This window comes from Topomyia yanbarensis, chromosome 1, assembly GCF_030247195.1.
Source record: "Topomyia yanbarensis strain Yona2022 chromosome 1, ASM3024719v1, whole genome shotgun sequence".
NCBI lineage: Eukaryota > Metazoa > Arthropoda > Insecta > Diptera > Culicidae > Topomyia > Topomyia yanbarensis.
In genome coordinates, this window is record NC_080670.1 from 88,257,231 (window position 1) to 88,270,483 (window position 13,253).

The following is a 13,253-nucleotide window of genomic DNA, read 5'->3' on the forward strand; positions in this document are numbered from 1 at the left end:
CGTGCGGTAAACATTGGTTGGGATAGGTGTTCTGTTTTAGAGGCCTTTAACGTGCTGCGCTGCTTCAAATGTGGAGAATATGGTCATAAGAGTACGGGATGCGTAAATAAAGAAACATCCTCCAGATGTAATGGAGCACATAGAACATCTGAATGCTCGTCAACTGATTTTAAATGCGTGAATTGTATTAAAAAGAATAGTGAACGTAAAATGAATTTGGACGTAATCATGCGGCATTTAGTAAGCAGTGTTCAGTATATCGAGGACTGCTAGAATTGAAAAAAGCAACGTTTTGTCAAGTTAATAGCAACTAACAAACGAGAGGTTGTCTGAAACAATGTATTTAAATATAGCTGGGTTATCTACAAACTTTGTCGCATTGCGACATCTTGTAGAAAACAAACATCCATTGTTAGTTTTAATATCAGAAACACATATTGTTGATGCTGATGATTTGATAGCATTCCGGGTTATAAAGTTGCTTTTTGTCTATCTCATTCCTATACTGGTGGAGTTGCCATTTATGCCAAAGAATCGATTGAATTCAACGTTCGGTTAAACGAAGCAGTTGATAATAATTGGTTCTTGAGTATATCAGTTGAAAGAGGCATGCAGATGGGAAATTTTGCAGTAGTATACCATTCTCCTAGTTCAAGCGACGGTATTTAGAAATTTTAGAAAACTGGTGGGAGAATTTCGTTGACTTGAGTAAACTTAATGTAATTTCGGGCGATTTCAATATTGATTGGCTTAACGATCAAAATTCGAATCAGTTGAAGCAGTTGGCTGAGTTTTTGAATTTCAAGCAAACGGTTAGTGAGTTTACAAGAATTTCCAGACGCAGTAGAACATTGATAGATCACGTGTATTCCAATTTTGATGGGGTTCATTCGTATGTAGAGGCCGATTGTAAAATTTCAGACCATGAGACGATCTCAATTTTTCTGGAGAATGAACCTAACTGTGAAGAGGATAAAGTTAAAATCAAGTGCTGGAAAAGATATTCGAAACAAGCTATGTCACAACTGGTTTCGAGAAGCATGGATTTTACGGAATTGAATGGAAATTTGGATAACAAGGCAGCCCTAGTAACAATTGTGGTTTTGTGATAGTTTTATAGTCACTGATAAAACTTAGATTGCACTTGTAGCGTGCTATAAAACTTCAATTGTTGCTTGGGAGCTCTTCTAACTAACGTGTTAAAAGAGTGTACAAATAGTTTAGTTTCTCAAAAGTTTGTTAATTCAAATAACTCGAACAGCTGGTACTCTTTTGATCTTTTGCGCCTGGAACGTATAAGGGATAAAAAGTACAAGAAATTTTGTAAAACTAATAGTGAACGTCTTTGGAATGGGAACAAGTACGCGCGAAATATTTATTCACGGGCTTTGAAGAAGACCAAATGTGAATATATTCAAAGGAAGATCGATCGATTTGATGTTTCAAAACAACAGCAAAGAGGAAAATCCTAAAGAATTTAATTAAACCTAAACGTAGTTCCTCACAGTCCATAACTTTTAATGGGGTAGAAGAACAATCTGAACAAACAATAGCTGAAAAATTGATCAGGGAACCTGTGGAAATAACACAGCCGATTAATATTAACGAATTTCACCCAATCACTTTTGAACAGTTGAAGGATATTTATTTTTCTTTTGGGAAAATCGGCTGGTATCGATAATGTCAGCGCAAAAGTGATACAGGATTGCTTTCATGTCGTCGGACACGATCTGCTGGACCTTGTAAATGAATCACTACAAACTGGGCACGTGCCGAAAGTTTGGAAGGAATCACTTGTGATTCCTATTCCCAAAGTTACTGGGATGGATAAAGCCGAAGAGTGCCGCCTCATTAACATGTTGCACACATTAGAGAAAATTTTAGAACTTGTTGTTAAGTGGCCCTTGGCTGATGAGTTATTTGAATAATAATAATTTGCAAATTCCGGAGCAATCGGGATACCGAGAGGGACACTCTTGCGAGACCGCTTTGAATCTAGTGTTTAGCAAAATAGAAAGAGAAAATCGAGGTTAAAGAGACTATTTTTGCTGTATTTTTGGATCTGAAACGCGCTTTTGAGACAATTTCGAGACCTTTACTTCTGAAAACTTTATAGCGATTTGGTATCGGAGGGATAGCACATAAGTGGTTTGAAAACTATTTGTGTGATAGAACTCAGAAAACCAGTTTCGATGATTTTGTATCTAGTCCTCTCGACAATCCTCTTGGAGTGCCGCAAGGTAGTGTCTTAGGTCCTATTTTATTTATTATGTATATAAATGGCGAGTTTTACGATTTTGTGACTTAAATTTGTTTGCTGACGACACTGTTCTGTTCATTGCAGCTAAGGATGTAGATGAAGCCCTGGCGCATTTGAACGAAGATTTGCATTCCCTTGCTCGTTGGTTAAAATTTAAACAATTAAAGTTAAATGTTGCTAAAACTAAATACATGATTATCTCTTCGGCTAATACTAGGCGTGTCGTTAACGTTGAAATAAATGGTGATCGCGTTAGTGAATTAAAATATCTTGGAATAATCATTGATGACAAGTTAACCTTTAAGTCTCGCATCGACAATGTTATCAAAAAGATTGCCAAAAAGTATGGTATATTGTGTCGTCTGAAAAATTAAAATAGTAAAATTTTATTATATAAATCTATTATTTCACCACACATTGACTTCTGCCCGTCTATTTTGTTTCTTGCCAATCAAACACAAATATTGAGGTTACAGCGATTGCAAAATAAAATCATGCGATTAATTTTAAAATGTAACAGATACATTTCCTCTTATTTCATGTTGAACGCATTATTTATTTATTTATTTATTTATTTCACTGACATTATGTAACGTAAGACTAAAGTCTTTTCAAATGTTACATCTTGGTGGAATTCTGTGCTTTAATTTGAAAATAATATGAAAAGGTACTAAATCTAATTCTAAATTAATCTAATTCTAATTGTTCTCTAATATCGCATTCTAATTCATGCCGTTGAAATAACAAAGCAGCTCTCGCTTAAAGTTTCTCAATGAGGTAATGGATTTTAAAAAGTATGGCAAATTGTTATAAACAGAGATACCCCTAACGAACATGGATTGGTTGTAATAAGCAGTAGTGTGCTGAGGTAACTCTTAATTAAGTGTACGTGGGTTAAGTAAGGGCCTTAGTTTGCAATGTAAATATTCAGGTTTTTTGGAACTGATAAGTCGGTACAGGATCAAACTGGACCGATAAGCATAAAAGTTAGCAAATGAACAACCTATGAGAGATTTTTGCAGATGAGAAACTCGGGAATACCTGGAGAGGTTGTAGACATAACGAACACACGTGTTTAAAGCAACTCTCAACTTATTTATGGATGCTGCAGACGCATTTGAGTATATGAAGTCTCCATAGATGAAATGTGGTAAAGCAAGTGATTTGAAAAGTTTAATTTTGGTGGTAATTTCAAAATGTTTAGTAACTAGATTCAAACGCTTCAGAGTACCGTATATCTTTCCACATTGCGCATTTACTTGGTCATCCCAGCTCAAATTAGACGTGAATATAACACCAAGATTCACAGTGCGATTCACAAATTGGATTAATGCATTGTCTATGTAAAGTTGAGGTGGAGTCGGAAGAATGGTAGACTTGCTTAGTAACATCGCTTTAGTTTTCGTGGGGTTAACGAAAAGCAGGTTTCGCTGGGACCACAAAAGAATTTTTCTTAAATCATGGTTAATTTTTCTTGCTATACAATGCATACTATATGTTTTATTTGCACAAAAATAAATCTGAACATCATCTGCAAATAAATGTATCGAGCAAAAATCCAATACTAGAGGTAAGTCATTTATAAAAAGTGAAAACAAAATAGGTCCAAGCACAGACCCTTGTGGAACTCCTGACCCAATGTGCTGAAAGGAAGACATAATCCCATCGAAGAAAACTGCCTGACTTCGATCACGCAGATATGACTTCATCAAATTCGCCGCTAAATGAGAAAATTGAAAAGACGATACTAGCTTCGATAAAAGCTTACTATGTGACACACGGTCAAACGCTTTGGCAAAGTCAAGTAACAGAAGAATAGCTATTCCACGTTTATCAATCACTTGCGAAATATCATCGTGCACTTTCATCAGTGCGGTTTCAGTGCTGTGGAATTTTCTGAAACCGGATTGAAAGGGATGTAGGAAATTCATTTCGTTAATGAAAGAAGAAATTTGTTCTTTAATAAGTTTTTCAAAAACTTTAGATATCGCGCTGAGCAAGCTAATAGGCCGAAGATTAGATAAACAAGCTAAATTACCTTTTTTCTTGATGGGGATTACTTTGACACATTTCCACATGCGGGGAAACACTGATGAATTTATAATTGAGTTAAATAAATGACGTATATATGGCAGTGCATGAGGCAGGATTAACTTAATGTATTGTATGGGAATATTATCCAGCCCGACCGCATTAGATTTAATCGAGGATACGGCGCTCATAATTTCATAGTCTTGGATGAGCCTAAAGCGGAAACCATTGTTATTTGTGGGGAAGGTAGGAACTGAAGAGTTGTCAGCGGTAAAATTGGAAGCAAAGTAATCGTTGATATCGTTTGCAGAATGGTCAAAGTTATTTTGGACCGCTCCTTTTTTTGAAATACCGAGTTTTTTAATGTTATTCCAAAGTTGCTTACTGGGAATTTCCATATTAAAATTACGTCTATCAAAGTCGATTTTAGACTTTTTAATTAGTTCATTTGCATTATTTCTGAGGCGTTTATAATGGGCATGATCTTCAACACTTTTGCTGCACTTCCAATTTCTATAGGCTATATCTCTGTTGACCATAGCTCTTTCAATATTCGCATTGAACCAAGGATTAATCCTCGGTTTGGCAACTCTTAGTGGAAAGAATGAATCATGAATTCGGTGTAGATGGCCATTCAAAATATTAACTAGCATATCAGGGTGATCGATACTAATATATTCGCTCCAATCGATGTTGTCGAAGGCATCACTTAGTCCCTGGGCGTCATAATTTTTGTAGTCCCTATAATATATTAGCTCTGGTTCGAATTTTGCTGAAAAATTAAGCGAAGAAAATATCAAGTCGTGTTTTGAGATTCCTGACAGAGATACCTGTCCAAATCTAAGGACCGCGTTAGGGGAATCCGTTAGAAAAAGATCAAGCAAGGAACAGCTCGTTCGGTGAAAAAACGTGGGCTCATCATTAATACATGTGTAGGACATGTTCAATAAGACATCTTTAAAACGTTGCGATTTACCAGTGTGCTTTAGCAGGTCTGTGTTGAAGTCACCTAGGAAAAATGTGGAATTATACTTGACAGTATATTCATCGAAATGATACAGAAGTGTTTCCGAGCAATCTACATTCGGAGGGTTGTAGTACACCCCTAAAAGAATCTTATCAATACCACACTGTATCTCCAGCAGCAGAAATTCTGGTATAGAACGAGAGTAATCTGTAAGTGTGGATTTCCGCACAATCCTACTTGTTAGCTTATTTTTCACATATATGCATACTCCGCCCCCGTGTCGATTACGATCATTCCTGAATAGTTTGAACCCGTCTATAGCAATCATAGGGTCGATAATAGAAGCATCAAGCCAAGTCTCTGACATGCAAATGATGTCTATTTTGCTATTATTGATCAACATTCTAAGTTCATTTAGTTTGGCAAACCTTCGTGCACAAAGACTTTGGACATTAACATGACAAATATTAAGTTTATCTGTGTATAGTGCAGCATTTAGAACAGACTTAGGAATAATCATGTTTGTAGAGGTATTGTTAAACAGTTGGCTAGCCATAATCAGTGCAATGAGATACAAGAAACTTTGCACGAGAAGCAATTCGCAAAGCTTCCCCACATGAAAAGATAACGATAATAGAGAACATATTCTTACATCTAGAAATTTCTTCTAACATTAATTAATGCACTTATGTCGCAGTTCAACTGACAATTGGAAATAATATCATTAAAAGCACAGAACAGCATCAATGGAAATTTCATTTGTCGTAGCCAAAATAATACTAGCAGCACGATATCGTTTGTTCAGCAGTAATAGAAATAGCATCCGCAGTAGTAGAAACAGCAGCAACAACAGCGGCAGCACCAACAATAGCAACAGCAACAGCACCAACAGCAGTCCGTTCCATCATCATGTTTATAGTACAGCGCAGCAAAAACTATCAGCAACAATTACTTTTAGGAAGGAACAATCATGGAAAACTCGAGGATCGGATACAAAGGACAATAAGAAAAAACTTGGGGAAAAGGCAAAAACAAGGATAGGTGTAATATTTTGACTTTCAGGAGAGGTTGGAAACACAGGAAAAATCTGGAAGGTATCATGGGAAATGAGGAAGGAAAGAAGAGCTTAATGGAAAGGTTAACTGAATTTTGTAGATAGCTGAAGAACCGAGTGAAGGGCTTCAACTTTTCCATGGTTATCCACATGAACAAGGCCATCACGAACAAATACCTTTTGTACGCGCCCGTTTGTATGCTTCAGCACGAACTTCCATAGCAGTAGCCGTAAGATGCTCATTAATAAAAACTCTGTTGTCGTTATCGAAGCCTCTGTGAAGCAAAGAATTTATTACTTGACAATGGTGTTCATTTTTTAAATTATTGATGGAATGTTGCCTCGATATTTGTGTGATCGAATTGAAAGCGGAAGTGATGTGAATAGGTACAACACTACAAAAGCGTCTGATGCAAGAACACCTAGCTTTTTATTTAGTAGATCACAGAACTTCTTGTGGTACAAAGCAATAAGTTTTTTCAATTCGATGCCTAGACATATTAAACGTGCGCCAACATTGGCGGAGTTCAAAACACTATGTATTTCACACGTAAAATCTGCTTTGTAGACAGATTTTTTTAATTTTTATATTTTGGAGTTATGTGAATAACTATGTAATACCATTTTGTATTTTTTTCTCGTCTTTTATTTGCATTTAGTCACACTAAGTTATTATATTCGCTATGATGATGATGGATTTTTGTTACTTATTTAAGTTTTTTAAAAAATAATGATATGTCTACAGAAGTCTGAGCCACACGCGCGATAAGCAGATAGAGACTAACTTGAAATCGAACATAGTGACCAGTACTAAGAGCTCATCGGGTTGAATCGAAGCTTTACTTAGACTTTTGTTGTGATCAGGGTCTGATTTGATGATGGAGTTGCTTTGCTGGCTTTGCTCGACAATTGAGTTAATCTCGGTTATTGCTGCGATAGTGGCAATAACGGAGTTGGACTCTGCACTGCCACTAGGCTCGTCACTTCTCACCTTAGCAGGTGGTAGTACCGATGTCTTGGTCAGGCGAGAGGAGTCTTACAGAGAATGATCAGAAATGGACGCTATTGGGTTCAATTCCCGATTCTATCAAGTATCTTCCCGGAATGGAAATTTTCTTGATGGACCCTGGTTGTTGATGGAATATTCGAAATATATATATGATGGAATATCGAAATATCGTTCTTTTGAAGGAAAGGCTATGTCTGCAAATTGAACCAGTCCGTTTTTTTGTTAACTGTTTTTGTAATGAGTTAAAATATTAATTATCTTCTAGATAAATCGTTCAGCTTACACCTTTGTGGGGGTGTGAGGTGGGACCATCATCATCATCATCATCTTTGAAGTTTGGGTTATAGGACTTTTTGGCCATATAACCCAAACTTCTCGTAATCGGACAACAGTCAAAAAGTTTTCGTTCGATTTCTAAGATTTTTTCACAGAAGAACTGCAAAATATGTATAATTTGCATCACGGAGCAGAAAAATTTAAAAAAATAAGGGATTTTGGGGACAAATGACCCAGTACCCCACTTTCCCGTATTTTTCGAAAAACATAAATATCAAAATTCAAATACTACTATAAAAAGAGGTAAAAATTGTAATTTTCTGAGTGCTACTTGAAAAGTTATAGCATTTAATGTATTTTTCCTCCATATTTTCCAATAGTACCAACAATTTCAATCGAAGTGGGCGGGAGTCTAGAATTGTCCAAATGATGTGAAATTTGGTATCTGAGCTTACTTTGACATTTGTTACAATGTGAGCAGGGCGGCCTTTGAGAATTCAAAAAAAATTGCGATGCCCTATCTGACATCCTAAACGCAATCATTTTTCTAAAACTCCAAAAATTATATATTCTGGGTTACCGAGACTTGAAGACCGACGCGGACACTCGCAGATTCTCGCGATTCCGCCGACACGACAACACTGCGGGCTGTGAGGAAATCAAGCGGACTTTCTTTGAGTAGCGGAGGACGGTGATTTGAACCGATTATAAATTTATTTGACCGATAGCGACAAACGTCCAGATCGATGTCCGGGTGTAAGATAACTGGCTCTCGAATGATCAGCAGATTATTTTATATCAATAGTTATGCATGTACCTAAGTAATATCTGGCCTATTGTCACAAACCTGGACAGACTGGACGAGTGCATATGTGTATATAAGAGGTTGATCGATTACCTTTAGGGTGTATCATTTAAGTTCAAATTTTTATATCTAGCTTTAAGTTCAGCAATTTTAAGTAATTATAGAGAAATTCAACTGCATGTTTTAGTTAAGGCAAATTTTGATTTAGATTAAGTTTCATAGCAATAAATTTAATTATAGACTAAGTCTATTTAACACACCGGCCACCTTGAATTATATTTCAATAAAGAATTCCCATTGTAGTTTCCAAGATACACCAACTGCTCCTGAAGTGGTATAGATGCGACCAGAGTCTTGTAGTTGTGCTGGATCGACTTCAATTGGCAATAAACAAAGTCTGGAGATAGCACGTCTGGAGATCGACCCGGATGGCAACCGTACTGATGCTACACGTACTATACCGTTGTCGTCTGGATGCACGTCTACCACTCTCCCAATCGACCACTTCAACACTGGAAGCCAGGTTGCGAGTAAATTTGGACCATTTGTATCGATGTTGAAGGGACGTCAGGTACTCACGATGTCATCGCTGCCAGAAGTGTATACCGTTGAAGTCGTTCCCACATCCGCAGTCGATTCTCGGGAACAACAGTGTAATCGGGTTGTGGCAGGGCGTTGAGCAGCCGCTCGATAAGAAAATGGCCCGGCGTTAGCACCTGTATATCATTTGGGTCAGTTGATATTGGTGTAATAGGCCTGGAATTCAAGCAGCCTTCAACTTGCATGAGAACCGTGACGAAGGCTTCTAGCGAGGAAAACAGAGAGAAAATGTCGGCTTCCTGCGCTGCAATGGGAAGGGCAATTCCTCTTCTAGTTTCAAGCTCCTTTTCCCTCACGCGACCAAACTGCCCTGGTGGTTCCGGCCAAGGTAGGTTTAGCGAAGCAAGCCACGACGATGCATTCCACCATAACGAGCTATCAACGAGTAGTCCAACGTCCATACCCCTAGATATGAGATGGCTGGTTTTTCCTGCCCGGGAACGTGATGCCAGGTGCAGTGTGCAGTAATTTCCTGAATTTCAGCGACCCGATTGGCTACAAATTTTTGCCATGTAGAAGGATTTGCAGACAACCAGTGCAAAACAATCATGGAATCGGTCCACATGAACGCCTTCTCCTGGAATCCTATGCTGGCACTGACGGATAGAAATAATTTTGATAGAACCAAGGCAGCGCGCAATTCCAAACGTGCGATCGACTTATTGTTTACAGGTGCGACACGAGATTTTACTGCCAAAAGTATGATGGTGACGTATCTATCCGGAGCAATCGAGCATAAATACAGACACGCACCATAAGCATGTTCGGAGGCGTCGTTGAATCCGTGGATTCCCGTGCGAGCGGGACGGCACAGTGATCGCACATGCCGAGCAAGTCGAAAGTTTTTCAGTCGGGAGAACTGATACTGATATTCCTCCCACTCTTTCGCCGCTTCTGGCAACAGCTGATCCCATTCGTTGTCCAATTTCCATAGGGTTTGCATGAGCATTTTTGCTTTTATAATTGCTGGACCCAGAAGTCTCAATGGATCGAAAAAACTAGATGTTTGAGAAAGGACGATTCGTTTCGTATAACTTTCACACTTGCAAACTTTGGGAGCTTGTAGAGGATTGAATTGGATTTAAATTGGTTCGCAAAGCATACAGAAATGCCCTTCGATCCTCTGAGCGAAGTGGTTGGAAAAGCCTCTGTACAAATGTCTCAAGTCTCAACGAGACTAGTAGACTAAATAAGTTACTTTCGAAATCGAAAGACTTTCATGTCAGTTCCATTAGAACTGCTAATGGTGAATACTCGTCTGACGAAGATGTAGTACTCAACTGTCTTTTTGATACACACTTTCCAGGTTGTACGGAGCCATCACTGACGACTGCCCCTGAGTTCTTTTCAGGCAGTTCTGATTCTTGGGCATTTGCTCGTAGAATTGTGACAACCAAATCGATCAAATGGGCGATTGAAAGTTTTGCTCCGTATAAGTCTCCGGGAAAGGACGGAATTATTCCAGTTCTACTACAAAAAGGATATGAACACTTCAAGCATATTTTGAAAAAGGTTCTTACTTGCAGTCTTGCAACAGGATACATTCCATTAGCGTGGCGGGAAATAACTGTCAAATTCATTCCCAAAGGTGGCCGCGTCACTTATGAGGAGGCAAAGAGCTTTAGACCGATCAGTCTGACCTCCTTCCTTCTCAAATCAGTGGAACGTTTAATCGACCACTACATTCGGGATGATAGCTTGGGCGAGCACCCGCTGCATGCAATGCAACATGCATATCAGCGGGGGAAGTCTACTACCACCCTGTTACACAATGTTGTCTACAACATTGAAAAAGCTTTTCCACAAAAGCAATCAAGTTTAGGAGTTTTTCTCGATATTGAAGGTGCTTTTGACAACGTGTCTTTCGAATCCATTTTGGAAGCAGCACGAGATCATGGAGTACCTTCATATATCACGAACTGGATACACGCAATGCTTAGCAACCGACATCTGTGCTCATCGTTAAGACAAGTAGAGATGAGGAAACTGAGTGTCTGCGGATGTCCTCAAGGTGGTGTGCTGTCACCACTTCTATGGAACCTTGTTGCCGATAGCTTGTTGAGAAAACTAATGGTTCGTATGGTTTCGCCGATGATTATCATATAATGATCACCGGTATTTGCATTAACACACTTTTTGGTTTGATGCAACAAGCCTTACGTGTTGTTGAGCGGTCGTGTCTTCATGTTGGACTATCAGTTAATCCAAATAAAACCTCAATGGTGCTTTTCACGCAACGAAGGATTACAACCGGAGCTTGTCCATTGCAGTTTTTTGTCTCTGAAATTATTGTCGAAGATCAAGTTAAGTACGTTGGGGTAATTCTCGACTCAAAACTTAATTGGACAGCTCACATCGATTTCAGGATCAGTAAAGCTTGCATGACCTTTGGCCAATGTAGACGGGCTTTCGGCAAATCTTGGGGACTCAAACCCAAGTACATTCAGTGGATCTACACAACAATTGTTAGACCAATACTAGCATACGGGTGCCTTGTTTGGTGGCAGAAGGGAGAAGTCATGACAATCCAATCAAAGTTAAACCATCTTCAGAGGATGGTCTTGATGGCGATGACTGGTGCGTTCTCGACAAAACCTACTGCTGCTCTCGAGGCACTCTTGAACATAAAACCACTACATGTGTTTCTGAAACAAGAAGCACTTTCTTGTGCATACCGTCTTAAGGTTACTGGGCTCTGGAACAGTAACCCAATAGATCGTGTAACTAGCCACACAAGACTGTGGCCCCAAATGGTTACTTGGGATGAATATACACTTGCTCCCAGTGACCTTACACTCACATGTAGTTTTCCTTCTAAAACTTTCAATGTGAGAATTCCTCTTCGTGAGGAATGGCTGTCTGGCTGGATGGAGCGACAACTTGAAGAATACGTAGTTTGTTATACTGACGGTTCTTTGTTGGAGGGCCGAGCCGGTGCTGGTGTCTATTGTCATGAGATGAGATTAAACCAATCTCACTCGCTTGGTAGATACTGTACCGTATTCCAAGCAGAAATCTTTGCGATTCTGTGTGGCGTACAATCCGCACTTCAACAGGGAATTTGCGGTAAAAGAATCTATTTTTGCTCTGACAGTCAGGCTGCCCTGAAAGCACTTAGTTCGGCAGATTCGAGATCGAAATTAGTAATCGCATGTCGAACTCAAATCGAAGAACTTAGCATTTCATATGCTATCTACCTTCTATGGGTACCCGGTCATTCCGGTATTACTGGAAATGAATGGGCGGACGAATTGGCTAGAGCTGGCGCTGCGACTGATTTCGTTGGTCCAGAACCAGTTCTACCACTGTCAATAAGTTGGATAAAGCACAAGATTCGCTCTTGGGCTGCATTCGAACATGCCAACCATTGGCGTAGCTTGCAAACTTGCGTTCAGACAAAGGCTTTTCTGCTGGATGTGAGTCCGAAAATGTCCAGAAATTTGTTGCATTTTTCCAAGCACAACTGCAGCATTCTGGTCAGGGCCCTGACTGGACATTGCAAACTCAATTATCACATGGCTACTATTCAGCGCGCTGAGTATTATTCATGTGATCTTTGTGAATCCGATTACGGAACATCATATCATTTGATATGCAATTGCCCTGTATTAATGCAATTGCGCATCCGGATTTTTGGTTGTCCATACATAGATGAACCTATGTACAGAGAGCTGAAATTTAAGGATATGCTTTTGTTCCTAACCCAGTGTGGTAAAGAGCTATAGTTTTTTTTAGCCGTATTTGAATGATATCCCCTCGGGGGTGTTGATATATCCGCTCACTGTTTGAGTAGAGGTTCTAAATCCCTCCGGGGGTTGGAAGTTTTATTCCTGCTGTTGTAGCACCTGCAGATCGTTCAGCATCACTCCGGGGGTGCAGAATGCTCTGTTTTAATTGTTCTGTGTCGTTGTTTTCCTTACCCCTAACCTTACCACTTCCCCAATCCTTCCCATCAGGAAAATGATGAAAAGACGATTCTTGGCAAGGCACAAATCTCCGATCAACATGGGGAACGTGCCATTTGAGCCAGACGCTACTGATTCCTGACTAATTCCTGAATTCGAGGAGAGTTTTTGTTTCTCTACACTCCTCGGGGATAGAGTTGAGTATTTCTCTATGATTCGAGGACATCTTACGAAGTTGCATCCCAGCATTCCCAAAGATCTGCTGTAACTGGTTGCAAAGGATCTTTAGCTCTTCCAAATCGTCGCGACCCGTGAGCAAATCGTCCATATACAGATCGATGGGACC

General features: G+C 39.3%; 1 protein-coding gene across 1 annotated transcript; it reads right to left on the reverse strand.

Moving 5' to 3' along the window:
* Nucleotides 1-8,977: 8,977 nt before the first annotated feature.
* Nucleotides 8,978-9,403, reverse strand: LOC131696340 (uncharacterized). The gene has a single exon (XM_058984886.1). The coding sequence runs from the start codon at nt 9,401-9,403 to the stop codon at nt 8,978-8,980; it is 426 nt and encodes a 141-aa protein (XP_058840869.1).
* Between the last annotated feature and the right edge of the window lie 3,850 nt (nt 9,404-13,253).

Excerpts from the sequence above, each read along its gene's own strand:
- LOC131696340 (XM_058984886.1), bottom strand. The coding sequence starts at position 9,403 with ATGGACGTTGGACTACTCGTTGATAGCTCGTTATGGTGGAATGCATCG.